Source organism: Penicillium antarcticum (genome assembly GCF_028974205.1).
Source record: "Penicillium antarcticum strain IBT 31339 chromosome Unknown utg000009l_segment0_segment0, whole genome shotgun sequence".
Lineage (NCBI taxonomy): Eukaryota > Fungi > Ascomycota > Eurotiomycetes > Eurotiales > Aspergillaceae > Penicillium > Penicillium antarcticum.
The window spans coordinates 2,731,149-2,750,444 of record NW_026695307.1 but is presented as its reverse complement, the minus strand read 5'-3'; the positions used below and the strand labels follow the sequence as shown (position 1 = coordinate 2,750,444).

General features: G+C 50.8%; 8 protein-coding genes across 8 annotated transcripts; 3 read left to right on the top strand and 5 right to left on the bottom strand.

The window, feature by feature from the left end:
- Positions 1–526: 526 nt before the first annotated feature.
- On the bottom strand, positions 527–2,015 carry erg13 (hydroxymethylglutaryl-CoA synthase; the record flags this gene model as incomplete). Its single annotated transcript, XM_058467458.1, has 3 exons — positions 527–1,740; positions 1,800–1,902; positions 1,956–2,015. 3 exons carry the CDS (start codon positions 2,013–2,015, stop codon positions 527–529), a joined length of 1,377 nt encoding a protein of 458 aa, XP_058315304.1.
- A 953-nt stretch (positions 2,016–2,968) lies between these two features.
- Positions 2,969–5,598, top strand: N7508_009394 (M28 family metallopeptidase; the record flags this gene model as incomplete). The annotated part of the gene is made up of 2 exons (XM_058467457.1): positions 2,969–5,362; positions 5,416–5,598. The coding sequence occupies 2 exons, from the start codon at positions 2,969–2,971 to the stop codon at positions 5,596–5,598; spliced, it is 2,577 nt and encodes an 858-aa protein (XP_058315303.1).
- A 447-nt stretch (positions 5,599–6,045) lies between these two features.
- On the bottom strand, positions 6,046–8,155 carry N7508_009393 (uncharacterized protein; the record flags this gene model as incomplete). Its single annotated transcript, XM_058467456.1, has 4 exons — positions 6,046–6,748; positions 6,818–7,190; positions 7,248–7,951; positions 8,004–8,155. The coding sequence occupies 4 exons, from the start codon at positions 8,153–8,155 to the stop codon at positions 6,046–6,048; spliced, it is 1,932 nt and encodes a 643-aa protein (XP_058315302.1).
- Positions 8,156–8,305: 150 nt separating this feature from the next.
- N7508_009392 (alpha-keto acid decarboxylase family protein) lies at positions 8,306–10,051 on the top strand (the record flags this gene model as incomplete). The annotated part of the gene is made up of 1 exon (XM_058467455.1): positions 8,306–10,051. One exon carries the CDS (start codon positions 8,306–8,308, stop codon positions 10,049–10,051), a length of 1,746 nt encoding a protein of 581 aa, XP_058315301.1.
- Positions 10,052–10,435: 384 nt separating this feature from the next.
- On the bottom strand, positions 10,436–13,844 carry N7508_009391 (DUF1765 domain-containing protein; the record flags this gene model as incomplete). The annotated part of the gene is made up of 2 exons (XM_058467454.1): positions 10,436–12,992; positions 13,039–13,844. 2 exons carry the CDS (start codon positions 13,842–13,844, stop codon positions 10,436–10,438), a joined length of 3,363 nt encoding a protein of 1,120 aa, XP_058315300.1.
- Positions 13,845–15,753: 1,909 nt separating this feature from the next.
- On the bottom strand, positions 15,754–16,272 carry N7508_009390 (ATP synthase subunit H; the record flags this gene model as incomplete). The annotated part of the gene is made up of 3 exons (XM_058467453.1): positions 15,754–16,016; positions 16,111–16,189; positions 16,246–16,272. 3 exons carry the CDS (start codon positions 16,270–16,272, stop codon positions 15,754–15,756), a joined length of 369 nt encoding a protein of 122 aa, XP_058315299.1.
- A 941-nt stretch (positions 16,273–17,213) lies between these two features.
- On the top strand, positions 17,214–18,266 carry N7508_009389 (transcription factor SUA7; the record flags this gene model as incomplete). Its single annotated transcript, XM_058467452.1, has 1 exon — positions 17,214–18,266. One exon carries the CDS (start codon positions 17,214–17,216, stop codon positions 18,264–18,266), a length of 1,053 nt encoding a protein of 350 aa, XP_058315298.1.
- Positions 18,267–18,747: 481 nt separating this feature from the next.
- On the bottom strand, positions 18,748–19,128 carry N7508_009388 (uncharacterized protein; the record flags this gene model as incomplete). The annotated part of the gene is made up of 1 exon (XM_058467451.1): positions 18,748–19,128. The coding sequence occupies one exon, from the start codon at positions 19,126–19,128 to the stop codon at positions 18,748–18,750; it is 381 nt and encodes a 126-aa protein (XP_058315297.1).
- Between the last annotated feature and the right edge of the window lie 168 nt (positions 19,129–19,296).

Here is a 19,296-nt window from a genome sequence, read left to right as displayed (position 1 = left end):
GGGTTCAAGGAGGGGAAGCCGTATGAGAAAGGTAATATGGGTGGATGCGCCAGTGGCCGAGTGTGATATCAAGGTCGGCGGCTACAGATGTATGTTGAGTCTCAAGTACGCGCCGATCGACGGCGTCACATTCGCTGATTGGACAATTTGTTGAAACAAGCAAACAAATATCCCATAATTAGCAATGATTAATGCAGTTGATTAGATCAATCATTTGTTGTGAAAAAAGGGTTAAGGAGTAAATCGAGGAAATCAGATATCGAGGTAAATCGCATAGGCGCGCAGGGACCCCTGACGTTTCAACGGAACTTTGGAAGAGAATAGAAGATTATATCATTAATGTCCATTTTGAATTATCTCATAACATTCATTGGAGGGCCGAAAATATACCCAAAATAACAACGAAAAATGCAAGGTTTCAAAACCTGCTTGGTCTAGGTAAACAAAACGCTTGGGGGAATCTCTCTGAACCGTCTAAACAGAAATATCAAACGGCAAAGGCAATTGCAAAATCGTGAAAAGCTATTTAAGCCTTGATCTCGTACTTGCGGCGGAACATGTCATCCACCTCAGTCAGGTAGTACACACCGGAGCCGATGGTCTCGACGTTGCCGGAGGGCTTGAAGTCTTTCTTCAAGTGAGCGTGCTCACGGAGCTTGCACATGGCATCGTAGGCAGCAGGCTCGAGAACAGTGCGGGCGTTGAGGCGGTTCTGGAGGTCAAGCTTCTCAACCATGTTGGAGACATCGCCAACAATCTTGGCGCTGAACATGGAGCTGGCAAGACCGGAGCCGTAGCTGAACAGACCAATACGCTTGGACTCCTTGGGGTCGAAGGTGATGTTGCTGAGCAAACTGGCGAGACCACCGTAGACGGTAGCAGTGTACATGTTACCGCACTGGGTGGCAACCTGGAGACCGGGGTTGACACGCTCAGCGAAGCGCTTCTTGGTCAGACCCATAAAGGTCTTCTCAACAGTCTTATCAGACAGGGACTTCTCGTAGTCGAGATCGCGGAGCTCGGGGGCAACCTCGGCGAAGGCAGGGTGGGAGGGGTTGGCGAGGTAGTCGTTGTAGAGCATGCGAGCGTAGGACTTCTGGACCAGCTTGCAGGTGGGGGCGTGGAAGAGGATGTAGTCGAAACGGTCAAGAGGAGACTGGGACACATCGGCAACACCGTTTGTGCCGTTGGTCTGGGCCTTGAGGGTCTTCTCACGGGCATCGTAGGCCTTGTAGCAGGCATCGACGGCCTCGGTGTAGCACTTGAGGGAGAAGTGGCCATCGACGACGGGGTACTCACTGGTGAGGTCGGGCTTGTAGAAGTCGTAGGCGTGGGTGATGTAGGAAGCACGGAGACCGGGCTCGAAGACAATAGGGGCGTCAGGTCCGATAACCATGGCAACGCAACCAGCACCACCAGTGGGGCGAGCAGCACCGGCGGCGTACAGAGCAATATCACCACAGACAACAACGGCGTCGCGGCCGTCCCAGGCGGAGGACTCAACCCAGTTGATGCTGTTGAAAACAGCATTGGTACCACCGTAGCAGGCGTTGACGGTGTCGACACCTTCAATGTTGGTGTTTCCGTGGGGAGCAAAGAGCTGCATAAGGACAGACTTGACGGACTTGGACTTGTCCAAGAGAGTCTCAGTGCCAACCTCGAGGCGGCCAACGGACTTGGGATCGATGTTGTACTTGTTCATGAGGGACGAGAGGGTGGTAAGGCACATGGAGTAGATGTCTATATGTCATGCTCGTCAGTTTCTTTGTTCTCTCATCTTGGTAAGATGCCTAACATACCCTCACGGTCATCACAGAAGCTCATCTTGGTCTGGCCAAGACCAATGGTGTACTTTCCGGCACTGACGCCATCGTACTTCTCGAGCTCGACCTGGTCGACGCACTGCAGACAGGTCAGTACTCCGTCAGGTGTTCAATGGTAGCGTGAGCCCTTACCTGAGTAGGGAAGTAGACCTCAATGGCCTTGATACCAATGTTCTGGGGACGAGCAGCCATGGTGGGGTAGCTATGAACTTTTGTGTGAAAGGAAGAAGGAGAGAGAATGGGAAAAGGCAAAAGTGAATGAAGTTCATAGACCCTCCGGACAGCAGTTTAAATAAATAAATGAGGGAAGCGTACAGTACTCGGATCTACAGTGTACGATCTGTCACCGTTAACTTTTTTTCCCCTGAGTGGGGGGAGATCGACCTTGGGTCTTCCCTTGGACCGGTTTAGATCTTTAGTGCTCTGTATTGTAGGGTGTAATTGATAGTACATAGTGAAGAGTGAATAGAGAGTGAGCAGTGGTCAATGGCATAGCTACCAGCATGCTCTATCCCATGTATATTCAGTGTACATCGTAGTGAAGTTGAATATTTGATCCCAGACGGATGTCAACCGTGTAGAACTCAGTCTTATCTCGGATCTACTATGTTCCGGCTATAATGGACTTGAAGTATCCGCTTCCTGGTTAACTTATACTTAGGCCGACTTACGGAGTACGGAGTCCGTAGTTTATACATGAGTGGCATCACTCGGAAACGCTCAGATCGCTGGGTCTTGATATGGCGCTAGGGTAGGGTACCGATACTGATATTTGGGTACCTGGGTACGGAGTTTCAATAACTTAAGACAGGATGGGAATGGTGATCAGAAAGCCTTGGTTTTGATGTGCATTTGACGATATGAAATATATGTCACATATCTTATCCCTGTCTCCTATCTGGTGTTGCCAGTGCCAGTGCCAGTGCCAATGCCAATGCTTCGTAATGCCGAGCGTGGGTCACTCCGGGGGCGTCTGCCTGGCTGTAACCTCTCCCTATCTCTCTAGATTCTTGCACATAACCAACGGCATCGGGAGGATGTCGGTCGTCGCTCATTTGTCATTCACTTCTAGATCATGATCGTCTTGATATCCGCATTCGCGCTAAACACCTCCCACTGCTCCCCGGAGCCCCGTACCATCCACCATGGGCGACGAGAAATATGATTATCAGGCTCAACCCATCCCTTCCTACGAAGAAGCCACTGGCATACCCTCCTCCTCTCGATCAGATCTCGGCGAAGGAACAGATTTAGAACGACAAGGGCTTCTCGGTCACGACCATGCCTCCACACGCGGCTATCACCCGCCAACGGTGGAATCCGCGCGCTCCAGTCTCGACGACCTAGATTCCGAGGCCTCACACTCAGACCGGGGATCAACCGATGAACTACGACGGGAACTGGATCAGATGGACGTGGATGATTCCGCGTCTTCATCTTTGACTGGCCGTTCCCGTTTAGGCCATCGGTTCTCCAAACAGTTATCGAGTCTGACCCGCACGCTATCCGCCATCCAACGACCTTTTCAGCGGTATATGCCCAGTTTCCGCTTTACGATAAACCTTGGCGATGCCCGCGCTCGTTTCCAGGATCAGGGCTGTATCATGATGCTACGGTTGTTCGCTCTTTTACTCGTTGTCGCCCTGGTCTATGTGTTCTTTATCGCGGATATCTTCAACATCAACAGTCGCATGGTCATGGGTCAGTCGTACAGTTCGGCATCGGTTGAGAACTTTGTGCAGGGCCATATCAATGAGACGAACATCGCCGAGAACTTGCGCCGAGTCACCAACTACACCCACATTGCCGGAACGGAAGGCAGCTTCGTGCTATCACAATGGATTGAACAGGAGTTCCACAAAGCCGGATTCGATGAAGTCACGCGCGAGGAGTTCCAGGTCTACCTCAACTATCCACGCCAGGATGGCAGGAAGGTGGCGATCATTGATCCACCCAATCTCGCTTGGGAGGCTAAACTCGAAGAGGACAACGCCAAAGATCTGGTTTTCCATGGTCATTCCAAGTCAGGCAATGTAACCGGGCCTCTGGTATATGCCAATTTTGGATCTCGTGATGATTTCAAGGCTCTTGCCGAGAAAGGAATTGATCTGAAAGGCTCAATCGCTCTAGTCCGTTATTATGGCACTGAAACCGATCGCGCCTTGAAAATCAAGGCCGCTGAGCTGGCTGGCGCGGTGGGCTGCATTATCTACTCGGATCCCGCTGAAGATGGATTCGTCAAGGGTCCGGCTTACCCTGAAGGACGGTACATGCCCAGCGATGGTGTCCAGAGAGGCGGTGTCAGCATGATGTCGCAGGTTGTTGGAGATGTTCTCAGTCCTGGATTCGCATCCACCCCAGGAGAAAAGCATCGTCTAGCTCCTGAGGAGAGCACTGGATTGCCTAAGATCCCCAGTCTTCCTCTTGCCTGGCGTGATGCCCAGCATCTTTTGCAGGGGCTGAACGGACACGGTTCCAAAGTACCCAAGGAATGGGTTGGAGGCGTGCCTGAAGTTAAAGAGTGGTGGACTGGAGATCAAAATTCTCCTGTCGTTCATCTGATGAACTTACAGGATGAAGTCGAGCGCCAGCCTATCTACAATATTCATGGAAGAATCCTCGGTATGGATGAACGCGATAAGAAGATCATCGTTGGCAATCACCGCGATTCATGGTGCATGGGTAGCGTCGACCCTGGAAGTGGAACTGCTGCTTTCCTGGAGGTTGTACGAGCCTTTGGCGAGTTACTCACCTACGGGTGGCGACCGCTCCGCACTATCGAGTTTGTTAGCTGGGATGCAGAAGAATATAACCTCATCGGCTCGACAGAACACGTCGAGAATGAAATAGAGGAGCTCCGTGCCAATGCCTTCGCATACTTGAATGTTGACGTTGGTGTTTCAGGCTCCAAATTCCGTGTCTCGGCATCCCCCGTCTTTGAACGGACTGTGACGCAGATTCTCGGTCGTCTCTCCGATCCTTATGCAAATGCAACACTCAAAGATCTCTGGGAGAAAAGAGGCTCAAAGATTGAGCCACTCGGTGCTGGCAGTGACTATGTTGCATTCCAAGATATTGCAGGAACCTCGAGTATCGACTTCGGTTTCGAGGGTGAACCTTTCCCATACCACAGCTGCTACGAGTCCTACGACTGGATGGTCCAAAACGCGGACCCTGACTTCCAATACCACAAAATCTTGGCCCAATTTTGGGGTCTTCTTTTGCTTGATCTTTCAGAAAACCCCATGCTACCCTTCGACGTGGAGGCTTATGGCACTTCCGTGACTGGATGGGTCAAGGATTTGAATGAATTCGCCAAATCAAAGAAGGCCGAGGTCAACATGGAACCCATGTTCAAGGCTGCAGCTGAACTCCAGGCCAACACTGCTCGCTTCCAGTCCTGGAACAAGATCTGGCATGATACCGTGTGGGGCTTGGGTGGATATGAAAGCAATGTCATGGCCGTTCAGCGAGTGAACCACAATGCTCGTATGGCCAGCCTTGACACCAACTTGCTTGACCTAGAGGAAGGTGGCGGTGTAAGCTCACTTCTCTCCCTACTCTCACCCTTGACTAAAACTAACAACCCCAGGTGCCCAACCGCACACAATTCCGACACGTCATCTTCGGTCCAGAGCTATGGTCCGGCTACGACGCAGCCCTCTTCCCTGCTATCGTAGATAGCATCAACACGGGAAATTGGACATTGACCCAATACTGGATCGACCGTGTCGCCAACACAATCCATACCGCCAGTGACAAGCTGCTCCACTAATGTATTTTACCTCAGCCCCTCCGGCCTCTTGTCACTCTTTGCAATCTCTCGGCCATGTCTGATGCCTCGGATTGCTTTCGTCATGTTCTATACGAGCACTGTACAGCCCGACTCCTTGTCGGGATGCCTCATACCTGCCTTTCTGGGAGATTTCTCACGCCCTATACCACCCATGCATGTCAGCATACTGAATTTGGCGGATATTCTTCTGTCGGTTCTTTTGGTCGCTTTTCTTACATGTACCTATTTTCTCATCCTTGTCCCGAGGGATTGGCGTTCATACGGGGAGATATCACATTTCGTATTTAGCTTATTATTGGTTAGACCCAATTGCATTGTTTATCTTTTTTTACGTGAGCATTCACTTAATGGTCTTATCTCCACTGACACTCCCCTTCCTTCCAACATGTCTCGGGTATCATATGTGCATACGTCCAAACATAACAGTCACACACTAGGCAAGCCAGTCTCAATCCCGCCCAGAAAAGGATGATCCGCCAAACACTGCCAAAAACCGGCCTCGAAATCCCACAAATCAACCCCCAACCCCCCAGCCCACTCATCATCACCCCCATCCCCAAGTCCACCACCACTGCCAGAACCGCCCTCCCCACCCGCACCTCCGGTATCCGCCCCGGAATCCAAAAATCGCTGAATAGTCCTCGTAGCCTTCTCAAGCAACGCGAAGTTTGGATCTCCGGGGCGAACAATAGTCCCAACCTGCACCTCCGCAACAAAAACACTGAGATCCTGCACCGCCCGAGTCCGGACAGAAACAGACCCCGATCCAGAACGCGGAATGCACTGCTTAAGCATAGCAAGCAACATAATCCCCGCAGCAGGCAACCCATAATAAGCAACCTTCCATATCAATCCGGTCCCAGAATTCGTAAGTTGATCGCGGAGCAGGATGATTTCCACGACTAGCGTGAGCATCTGGCTTGCTGTGTTTATTATTGAGGCTGAGGGTTCTGTTGGTGATTTCAGGAGGAGGAGACTGTGAAGAAAGAGGACGTGCAGGTGGTGCAGGCGCACGCTTGCTATGAAATCTCGCTGGAAGGGGGACTGCGTGCATTCTTTTAGGCTTGTTTCTAGGCGGAAGTGCGGGGGAAGGGATTGCCATTGGGTTGTTGCTTGAGTTTGGATTATGCTGTTGATTGAATGTTAGCCTGGGCTCGTCTTTTCTGTGTTGGGTTGTCAGAAATCTTGTTGTTCTTACCTCGCTCGTTCTGCACATCCCGGATCATGCTTGTCTTGGAGTAACTCCCATATCTCCTCCTTGAGTGATGCACACAGTGCCGACCAGCGCGTGTCAGCGCCATACCCTGCTTCTGCGTCGGCGGTCCATTCTAGCGAGTTTTGGGCGTTTTTGCAGGATGGGATTTGGAAATGGCAGAAACGCTTGTTCATGCGGGGTGGGCGGCCGAGGAAGATTGCTATGTTTTTGTCTGCTGAGTAGATGCGTGCGAATGCTGTTTTGCGGAGTTCCATGAGAAATTTTGGTATCCCTGGTTTTGCTTCTATGTTTTCGTGGTATCCCAGGGCGAAGGTTGATGATATTGCGTCGCCTAGTTTGCGCCAGGAGTGGTAACCTTTGCTTGTGTTAGTCGGTCGTACATCTTGGGTGGTTGAAAACAGGTTGTACTTACTTTGGTCTCCGTCGACGTAGGAGTGGACGATGAAGTTTTCGTATTGCATGATTAGTTGGAGGTCGTTTAGACAGTCCAGTGAGAGGGATATTTCGAGTGCTAGGTCGCAGAGTTTCGTGCATAGTCGTCTGAGGGTATACTGTTCTTGCTCGGTGGTATATAAAGAAGGAAAGAAAGCAATGTCGATGGTAGCCCGGGTAACAGCTGCAAAGAAAATACCCAGTGTCTCCCAGCGGGAATTGTGATCTAATAGCTGGGCTGAGAAACCGGCGAGGTCGGAAGTTTCATCAAAATGCAACGACTGGGCTGAATTCTGCAAGAGACGTCTTGCATAGACTAAATGCCAGTTCTCGTCATGATATGTGAACAGTTGGCTCACACTCTGAGTGCATTGCGCGACGAAAGGTTCTGCCAGAGCTAGATTTGCTCCTTTGGCTAGCCAGAACATGACGAGATCTTTCATGGCGGGTAAGCTGTATGTCGTGAGAAGATGCTTGAGAACATCTGCACCTTGTAGCACCAGATGGTTATCGCCAAATAAACTCGAATTCAAGGCTTTTGGTATAACCTGCTGAGCTCCGGCATGATCTCCGTCCGGAGTGATATGCTTGAAGATGGCGGCATGGCTGGACGACCCAAGATACCCGGGATTCGGATATGGATTGCGTCTTGGATTGAAGGATGGTGATTGATCTGAATCAAGGCTGTCATACAATTAGTCAATCGGAAGTCAGTCATGTCCAGTATAAAACTTACCTATGCTTCTCAGCCCTCTTCCGCTTGAACGGCGTGGTTCTGTAAATACATATCCCCTTCGCAGTACTGCATCGCGTACAAACAGGCTGCTTATGGTCGCAAGCCAATTTAGCCTTTCTACAGGCCTCACAGGCAGCCAGACGCGACGACATGAGGTTGGAGTAAAGTCCGAGGTAAAAGTTGGAGCGGCTAACAGCGGAGTGTTCGGCGAGTCGGAGTATTGATAAGATGCGGGGAGAGAACATCTATAAATACGGAGTGTTCAACACTCCGAGCCCTTTCAACTTCACCACTCTCTCATCATGGCTCAAGATACGATCAAACTCGCTGATTACCTCTTCACTCGGCTCCGCCAGCTCGGTGTCGAGTCGATGTTTGGTGTCCCTGGCGACTACAACCTCCGCCTGCTGGATTTCGTCACCCCGGCTGGCCTGCACTGGGTGGGCAACTGTAACGAGCTCAACGCTGCGTACGCGGCAGATGGTTATGGCCGCGTCAAGGGTCTGGCTGCTTTGATCACTACCTATGGTGTCGGCGAGTTGTCCGCGTTGAATGGTATTGCTGGTGCTTATGCCGAGAATACGCCTGTCGTGCACATCGTCGGAACGCCCCCGCGCCCGCTTCAGGATGCGCGCACTTTCATGCACCATACCTTCTCTGATGGTGATTACCGTCGCTTTGCTGCTATGTCGACGCATATCACGGCTGCTCAATCCCGCATCGTTGATTCCATCTCGGCACCGGAGAAGATCGACTGGATCTTGCAGCAGGCATTGATCCATAACAAGCCTGTTTACCTCGAAGTCCCCGATGATATGCCTGATGTGCTTGTATCGGCTGCAAACTTAAAGACGGAGATTACTGTTCCCATCCCTCCAAGATCGGCCGAGGAGCCCCAAGTACTGGCACAGATCTTGGAGCGAATCTACCAGGCTGAGCGTCCTTTCATCTTGGTCGACGGAGAAAGCACAGGTCTCGGCATTGTCGACCAACTTGATGCTCTGATCAAAGCAACTGCTTGGCCAACCTGGACATCCGTCTACGGCAAGGGTCTAGCCGACGAGCAACTCCCCAATGTCTACGGCCTATACGCAGGAGGATTTGGCGACGATGCCGCAAAAGCATACTTCGAAGAAGCAGACTTAGTCCTGACATTTGGCCCACACTACAGCGACACAAACAGCTACTTCTACACAACAATCCCCAAACCAAAAGTAGCAATCACATTCTCAGGAAGCAACATCCAAATCAAGGACCAGACCTTCCGCGACATGTCAGCAAGCAACATCCTCTCGCAAATTCTCTCGACCCTCGACACAAAAAAGCTAGTCAAAGCAGCCGGTCCCCCAAAGACCAGCCTCACAATTGACACCAACGCCCCAGACACAGACGCACTAGTCCAAACCAACTTCTACCCACTAGTAAATCCCCTCTTCAAAAAAGGCGACATAATCCTCACAGAAACCGGCACAGCAGCCCACGGCGGCCGAAATTTCACCCTACCCAGCAAATCCCGCCTCTTCGGCGCAGTAACCTGGCTCTCAATCGGATTCATGCTCCCAGCAACCCTAGGCACGGCCCTAGCACAGCGCGAACTAAACGCAAACACACCCAGCAAAGCGCAGACAATCCTCTTTATCGGCGATGGAAGTCTGCAAATGACCGCGCAGGAAATCAGCGTCATGATCAAGAAGAAGCTTAACATTGTTATCTTCATTATTAATAACGATGGCTACACTATTGAGCGTGTCATCCATGGCCGCAAGGCTGCGTACAATGATGTGCCATTCTGGAGGCATTCGCATGCGCTTACTTATTTCGGGGCTGCGGAGGATCATGCTGCTGAGAATACGTTCCAGGCGCGTACGGTGGGGGAGTTGAAGGGGGTTTTGGCTGATGAGCGGATTTCTAATGGGAGTGGGGTGCGGCTTGTGGAGGTCTTCATGGATCGGGAGGATGTTCAGGGGGCTTTGCTTTATCTGTTGAATAAGCAGCTTGCTCAGGAGAAGGTTGACGAGGAGAAGGAAAAGGGACAGAATCAAGGGTGATATCTCTGCTTTCTTTTTGTCTGTTCCTTTCTTTCTAGATGGACAGTTACATAGACATCTAGATCGTATCTACGTCTTTAATGCATTTATGGAACTATCATTTGATAATGGTGGATTGTATCTTACTATGATTAGGGCATATCGCTAGTGCCACAGTAGAAGAAGACTCTCGGGAAAGAAAGAAGGAAAAAAACACCAGGCTATTTGAACGCCTATTCCCTATGCTCCAGAGCTGCCATGCACACCGGATGTGTGAAAGTTGAAGAAATGAAAAGGAAGAGTCAGAAAGTGAAGAAAAGAGAAATATGCCTGAATGTGTCACGAGACCTCTATGAACGGTCCGTCGATGTGTAGAGAGGCTGGTTCTCACGTATTGTATTCGGTTTACTTGCGGAAGCTTTCGACGCCAAGTGTTGGGGTTTCCACCACGCGATCAGTGGGGACGCCTTCATCACGTCGGCGGGCGAAAAAGCTGTCACATTCCGAAACAATGTGTGCCCATTCTGCAAGGGCACGGCCTGCATATTTGCTAGGCACGAGGTAGTTGTGGGTAGGTTGAGGAGGAAGTTCGGGAAGAGGGGAGTTTTTGGTGGTTGGTGTTCTTGGCCATGTATCAAAGGTAGGTTGTGTGGGTGTATCATCGGGGCTCATGGGGTCCTCAGGGTCTTCCGGTGCTGTTGTCTCGCTTTCAATGTCCGACGGGGATGGGTTCTCAGACGCCGTGTCATACTCTGACTTTGAAGGAGACCGCCGGTGCTCGACGTGTAATTGAGAGGCCACGGGAAGGCATGGCGCGAAGAGGCGTTTGTTCTTGGTAGGCCATTGAGGCCGGTCCATCCATTCCAGAGAGAACTTGAAAAAGAATGACTGATGCGGAGGAGTCTTAGGGCGAACAGGCTCGTCCACACTGTTGGTTGGAGTCTGCTCATGAATATCCATACATTTGCTGTCAGAGGTCATGATCAGATCTGTGCCATTGGTGTCGGAGTCTTCAGAGCTTCTATTGCTGATGTCACCGTCGCCAGAGCGGGTGTTGGAAGAGCTGCCAAACATGGCCTTGAGAAGGCCCCATCGCTTTTTCGGGGATTGGCCATCTCCATTCTGCGAGTCTGAAGATCCAGTTCGACGATGTGACTTGGTCTGATCAGAAGGAGCTGGTGGAACAACTCGGTCGAAGCTAACGAACAGATTAACCGGAGAGAGTTGGTTGTCACATCGGATGATGATAATTCTTCGTCCAGGAGCCGGTGTGCAGGGAGCAGAAGATAGAGGAGCGGTCATATTCTCTTCCGCCTTGGATTGAAACCCAATATAATACTCCCAAACCCGCAGGAGTCGATCTGAAAGGGTCTCATATACCATCGAATCAAGTGACGATGTGTCGGGATTGAACCGTCCGACCCGCCAGCACAACAGGCGGTGGAAATATGCTCGCACCATTGGACTCCAGTGGTTAAAGTAGTGATAGAATATCGGCTCGTGCAACAAGAAGTCCAGACAGATAGATGCTTTTCTTTCTTCTGTCGCAGTCCACGTACCCCAAACACCGTAGAGAAAAGAGAATACTCGCACCTCGGTGAGCGAGTTGTGACTCTGCATCATTTGTCGACAGACTTCAAGCCAGAAGCTCCAATCAAACAAGTCCGTCTCGATTGACTGAGCATAGCGTGTGATGATTGGAATGATCTCCTCCAGGAAATCACACAACAAGAAACACGCATTGTGGTCAAACAAAGACGTCTTCTGCGCAGCAGCCTTGATAATGCCACAGAAAGATTCGGCAAAGAGCAATCTAGAACGATTCGGTTCCGCAGATTGTTCTGATAGGAAATCCCGGAGAAGAATGATCAAACGATTCTCTGCCATCGAACGATGACTGTTGCTGCCACTGCGCAGGTGGTGTGTGGAAGCCGAAGCATCCGGCGACTCGATGAGATCATCAAATGTAATGGCTGCAGCGGAATGTGGATCGGGTGCTTGCTGTGCCGACTGCTTGTAGATCGTGTCCTCGAGGACAAAAAGAAGCTGTGCATGAACCAGCAACAACCCAGGGGCCAGAATCCGCTTGCCTTTTTCGGTTTCTGGAGGTAAATACTCCGAATACAGAATATGAATGTACTTAACAAATACAAAGAACAAATCCGTGTCACGGCCAGCCCAACGTGATACCCAGGGACGATTCCAGACAATACCAGTGGTATTCAATGGCGCTTCTGGTTTTTGTCGTAGATACCGCAACAGGGGTGCTTGTGAGTGGAAGGCGAGAGGACGAAGTGCGGGCGGGAAACATAGAGCAAGTTCTTGGGTGTATGCACGCGTGTTTCCTGCTCGAGACCCGGCTGATTCTACCAGAATCCGTCGAAACATGCCAGGAGGTGTGCACCACAACCGAACCAGAATTTCGGGGACTCCGGGACAGAAGAAAAAGGCGTACGCGCAAGCCTTTCCGCAGAATGCAACCAAGCTTGCTGGCGCATGTCTCATGGACATTCGTTCTACCACAAATGCCATCTGGGACAGCAAATTCTGGATAAAGATATTACGAATGTTGTGGTGAATCGATTCGACCAGGAAGTCCGATCCTGAGGAGGCTGAACCGTCGGACGCTTCTGATACTGAAGTTGACGCATACTTCAACGAATCCGTAGGTCCACTGCTTTGCTGTGACATGGGAAATGGAATGCGCCATTCCGGTCTGGTCATGATACCCACCACAGCCTCAAGAAATACGGGTCTGTCTGTCCCTGAAATCGACTGATTGTGCTTGCCATTGAGCATCTCCAGCATTCCAATCCACCACTTGTTGAGAATATTGACTCGCCGGTCTAAGTCCTCTGGTCGGAGATCCTTGCAGGACGCATGGAGATGGTGACGACCGAGAAAGGGGAGGAGAGAAGACCGGATAACGTTCGCTTTTAGGGAGCTCGATTTGGCTTGGAATCTGAGGATCTGGTCAGTAATTGCGGAAACGAGTTCAGTGGCTGTACCTACTTCTGGTAGTCCGCCTCCAATCCACGGAAGACACCCCATAGCTCATCCTTTTTCCGTGAGTGGTCCCCCCGCCAGTACTCGCATAGGATGCCGCCGTTTCTGCTGCCCCCTTCGGCATCGGTGGTAAGATCGGTGTTGAGACTGAGAGTGACGCTGTAAACTTTTCGAACGAAGACTTGTGCCGTAGAGAATTGCCCGAGGGGCTGCTAGGAGAGCTAGTACCGTCTTCAGGGCCTTTGGCCACCACTGCCACCATAGGACGACGCGGGCGTTTGTAGAGAATCGTTCGTCTGCGAGAAGGCTGTGACTGGTCATCGTCGGTTTTTCGGCCGGCTCGAGTCGGAGATTGGTCTTGTTGCTTGGATCGTTTCGCCGACGGAGAAGGGGAACGAGAGGAAGAGCCCCACGGTTTCCTGGCCAGACTGACTATCCTCCCAGACATGGAACGGCTCTTCGAGGGCCGCACAGCAGGCTCTGGGGCCTTAGTTTCCGGCACATTCGGTTCTGAATCCTTCAGGTCCTCTGATGACGACAATGTGAAACGTGAGACGGTGGCTGGCTTGTTCTTGGAGCGCTGAGAGGTCCGACGAAGAATGTCCTTTCCCGCAGCCACAGTTTCCTTGGTTGGCGATTTAGACAACGCTGGCACAGCATAGTCGGAAAAGGTGCGTCTTAGACTGGGTTCTGTCGTTGTCTGGCTGGGGAGGTCGGTATAGCTGGCGGCACGAGAGAGCTCGGGGGTATCATCGGTAAAGCTGGATGTCTCTGTCGGTTTCGGTGTCTCGGGAGAGGGCGAAGACATTGTCTTGGGGGGAGATATGGGTGATTGGGAGTTATAAGCAGGTCATTTCCCCTTGACTCGGAAGCTCGGCGTAGAGAAGACCAGCTCCTCTGTGCACATGTATTCCGTAGTAATCAAGCGTGCATAGGGCAAACAAAATACAGAGACAGGGGGTAGGAAGGCTGTCAAATATTAGGTAGATCTATGCGCTTAGAAAGGCGCCACTCCGATTGAGCAACAGATCGGCGACGAGAATATCTCCCCAAGGGTCCGAGTGGGGGAAGTGAGGGAGGGAAGAAGGTCAAGGGAGGAAGTTAGAGATATAAGTCAACGCCCGGACTCTAACCACGTATAACTCTGTATTATTCATAGCTTTCTTAGATTAACCCCCGTTCCATTTAGAGTGAGACAACTCGAGTTTTCTACTCCACTTTCCCCGTCAGCTCGAATCCTTGATGCCTTTCTCAGCCCCAATTGCAAGGTATCTACACGCGATAGAGCCAATCGCATCTTCTCCGGAAGATAAAATGGCATAATTCACCGAATCTTGTACTCTTGCGCTCGTATCCCATTCTTCCTACGTGTACAAGAATGTTCTAGGTATGTTGCCGCTCATACGCATCGGCCACTATTGCTGTATATCTATCCCGCATTCTTGACATGTCCTGTTTTGCGTAGCCGAGTCTTGAAATGGAAATATCCACTCGATTCGAGGTATTTTATGGGCGTATCGATCTATACCTCCATACTACCGATATGGCGTATGCTCAGGGTCCGTACCATAAGACGCTTAAATAGAGCCCGATATATGGCGCAGATATGCCAGACTTTACTTTGATTCCTTTCGATGTATCAACTCGGTGCCAGGTACAAGTGTCATGCCGACTCACCATGGATCACATTGCACAAGCCCTTGGCCAATGTGTTCACGACACCCCCTGCTTGGGAAAGAGACGAACAAGTTTAATAGTTTAGCTCTGTGGGGACTTTCTACTGCAATAGTATTGGAATAGTCTTGTTTTTTTTTTTTTTTTTGTTCTTGGACGTAGGACGTCTGTCGATGTCCAGCCTTCCCGGTCCTATCCTCGCAGGGATATCGCTGGATATCAACCTGGGGACGGGACACGCTTGCATCTGAGAGGTGTTCCGCGGGAATGTGGAGAGCTGACACGTCAGATCAAGCGCAACGTTTTTCAATTCTTGTGAACATCTGTTCGTGACGTGTTGATATGTCTGTTGCAGGTGTGGATGCGAATTAGTGTCAATAATGAGTTTTATATAGACGCCCACATATATGTCTGCAACGACTAGCTTAACACATAAAGTCTCTTCTTTCTAAGATATACTGTAGATCAGTCGTTTGTTGTTACAAGCCATGATTCAAGTTGGTTTATTGACTTGTATGTGCCGCACCTACCAGCTACTTCGGCGACGACAGCTCTCTCCCAACCTCGAAGAGGTTAGACGATAAACTGTTAGAGGCATCTGATCTGGGCGTGTGCTCACGCACTAAGTCGAAATATGATTGGCTTTGCTTTCTTTGTTCTCTACGGGCATAATGTTTACCCCACGTGGTAATCAATGAGATCAACAATCCATTGTTGATATTGTTCAACGATATCGATACTATCTACTCTACTGTTCCACATATATGGGATTTAACCAAGCCGTAAAGATGACCCTGAACTGAAGATTCGATAATGACCCAAAGCAGCCTTCAGGACCACCCTCTCAGTTCAGGGCCACGCTCCTCGGAGGTTCGAATGTGACATGGGCGAGACAAAGGAAAAAAGAAATCTCGGCATTTCGAAATGTGGTCTAATTTACAAGCTTCAGGACCCGAGAGGCGGCCACATTAGTTGCGGCACGGGCATTGCAAGCCGTCCCCCCATATCTCCCCAGACCTTGCTAAAATGAAAAGAAAGGACGCTTAGTGGGCGGCGGGAGCCTCCTCTTCCTCCTCGAACCAGCTCTCCTCGACAGGGGCGGCCTCACCGGCGGCGGCCTGGCCCTCGACCTCGACCTCCTGGGACTCGTAGGCGGAAAGCTCGCTGGCGAGGTTGGCCTCCTCGGGAGACTTGGGAGCCTGGGGAGCGGTGAACTTGTGGACGTGCTCATCGGCGTCATTGGCCTTGAGGGGAGTGGGCTTGTAGGCCTTGAGCTCGCGAAGGTAGAGGTCCTGAACGGGGTCGGCTAAAGGTGGGTTCGGGTCAGCGATTGCACGATCCAAGGGCGATAGAGGGATAATTGCACAAGGGCAACGACTATTATGATCGAGAAAACATACCCTGACGGATGGCGGAGGTCAGGAAGCTGCGGCGAGCGACCGAGACCTGTTGCCGAGAGGCACGGGTGAAGAGGGTGCGCTGGTTTCGCGTTAGTTGCTGGTTGACGCAGTGGAGATAAATCAATCAGGACTCACCGAGGCCCGGAGAGACTGAGACATCATCTTGACTGAGGAGGTGTAGATGAGGGATGAGGGGTGGTTCTCAAGGATAGATCTGATCCGTCTTTCCGTGAAGTTGGAGGTTCAAACGACTTCTGTTCGGAAAGGTGGCTTGGCGCTGACTCAGCCGGGTCATGTGCATCCGGGTCTCTTCATTGTTGATGTTGATAGTAGAAATATCTGTATCGTTGTTTTATTATTCAGTGCGGTGGTTTGATAAGTCCTGGAGCAATCATGGTTGCAGTGAGCATACTGTAGAACAATCCAGAACAATCAATCTTGACTCACTCGTCCATTTTCGAACGGTCAGGACCACGTGACTAGATTACCAAGCCCGATACGGACTTCCTGTTCATTCTGCGACTCTATTCACCTCACTCTCTCATTGTCCCTCCCATCTCCCCCGGTCCTTGACTTCGTGTGCTCATCCTCAGCCTGTCCCCATTTCGTGAGAGACTTTCTTACGGAGACCTTGACTGGTTCAACGCGGCTGGACAAGCTGAGGCGAGGTTACTGTTCCACTTTCGACTCGAAAGCGCAGACTGGTGAAGGCTCTTTCTGACTGGGGGGTGATTTGTCGAACCCCGAGGGGTCTGGCCAGTAAAAGGTAACAATGGCCTCTTCATTCCGGTTGCGCATGGCTTTGTTGAGGCTTCTGCCACACAGCACTGCCATGGTTCCTTGACACAAAGCACTTGCTCTGAGATCTTGGACTAACATCGCTGTGAAAACAGTGGTTTTGAGGATTTCGCTTTTTCATCTTCCTTCCTCGCCTGAGGGATCCTTTACAGGTGGCCCTCTTTCTTTCACGATTCACAGCCGCCAAGCTGTATTCGCCACTCTTTCTTCGCTATTATAATCGCAAATACAACCTGCGCAGAACCCCAAAGGTCATTGCAAAAAGACGGGCCGAAAGATTTGAAAGTTCTCTGAAATCGCGAAAGATGGCTACTCCTGCCGTGAAACCCGAGGCCGCGTCCTCATGGAAGAAGAACCTCTCCGCCCACCTCCTCTGTCCCGAATGCAAGGAGGTCCCTCCCAACCTTGAATTTCCCGACTCGCACGAAACCGTCTGCGGCTCTTGTGGTCTCGTCCTTGCGGACCGTGAGATCGACGTGCACTCCGAATGGCGTACATTCTCGAACGACGATCAGAACAACGATGACCCCTCCCGTGTCGGAGACGCTTCGAACCCTTTGCTCAACGGCGCCCAGCTGGAGACCACCATCGCCAGCGGAGGATCGGGCCACCGTGCCCGCGATCTGTACCGCGCCCAGAACAAGCAGTCGAATGAGAAGGCGAACAAGCAGCTCATGGCCGCTTACAAGGAAATCGGTGCTCTGTGTGACGGTTTCAACATCCAGAAGACTGTCGCTGATACTGCCAAGTATCTCTTCAAGGTGGTTGACGATGCCAAGGCATTCAAGGGAAAGTCGCAGGATGTCATTATCGCTGGGTGCATCTTCATCGCATGCCGTCAGTGTAAGGTCCCACGTACCTTTACCGAGATCTTTGCCGTGACCAAGGTTACCCGCAAGGAAATCGGTCGCATCTACAAGGCTCTGGAGAAGTTTTTTACTTCCCAGAACATCGAGCGCTACAACGCTACCGTCCAGAGCGGCGGAGTTGCGGACCCCAACGAGGGCTATACAGCCACCACCTCGACCAAACCCAGCGACCTTTGCAACCGTTTCTGCAACCTTCTCGATCTCCCATACCAGGTCACCAGCGTTTCCATCTCACTCTCGGATCGTGTCACCGCCTCGGGTTCCCTGGCCGGCCGTTCTCCCCTGTCCATTGTGGCAGCCTGTATCTACATGGCTTCGTATCTGATGGGCAATGGCAAAACTGCCAAAGAAATCTCCCAGGTTGCTCACGTCAGCGACGGAACCATCCGCGGTGCTTACAAGCAGCTCTACGGCGAGCGTGAGAATCTGATCGATAAGGACTGGATCAAGGACGGAAAGGGTGACTTGGCCAAGCTGCCTGTCAGCTGAGGAATTTCGATACTTCACAGTACATTGCGCCATTTCCCTTTTTTTTTATATTGTCTTATTCTTGCTGAATATTGGGTTTGAACCAGTAATGGGACAGTCGTCCACTGTACACAGAACAGACATCTAGATCTACTCGGCAATTGATTTTCTGTGAACTTATTTCTCTGTAAACCTGGTATAAGTAGTATTCTTCATGCTATTTAACCCAAGGTTCGAAAGGTATCAAGGGACTTTGTAGCGTCATAATAAATTCCTTTATCCCCTGAGCTGCACCCACCCACCTACAGCCACGAGACATACCTTCACTAAGTCCAATCATCACTTTGTTCAATTCCCAAAAACTATCTGTACACAACGCACAAAATAACTGAAAAAAAAAACAAGACCTAATCCACATCGATGCCTGAATTCTTAGTCCTTATCCACAATCCTGAATCCTCAACGCCATCACCCAACACGACCCAATAAATCCAATCCATAATCACTTGCTCTCAAAGTTACTCTCGGGATTCCCCTTATCACCCATATGATTATAAGGCTTATCATAACGATCCTCCATCTCCTGATTATGCTTCTTAACATCCTCAGGCAAATCATCCTTCAAATTGCCCTCATCATCTGCAATCGGTGACTGGTTCCCATCGCGCAGGGTGGGTTGTGCCTTGTTTGAGGGGATTGGGTGGTTTGGAGAAGGGGAGGATTGGTCTTTGGGTGATGGTGGTGTTTTGTCTTGCTTTTGGGCGTAGGTTCGGCTTTGGATTTGGATGGATCGGTTGACTGAGGAGGAGATTGTCTGATTCAGGCGGAGGATGGAGGGAGTTCTTGGTTGGAGGGTGCCTCGGAGGCGGAGAAATGTTGCCATTTTGGGTGGTTTGTATGAATGGTAATGTGAATGTAGTTGGGAGGTTGAGGATAAATCGTTGATAGATGGTCGACGTGTGGTGGTTATTGAGCTTGAGGTTGAGAACGTTGTGGTTGGAGATGAGTAGTGAAAGAAAGATGCGGAGAGTCGAATGGTCAGCTATATATG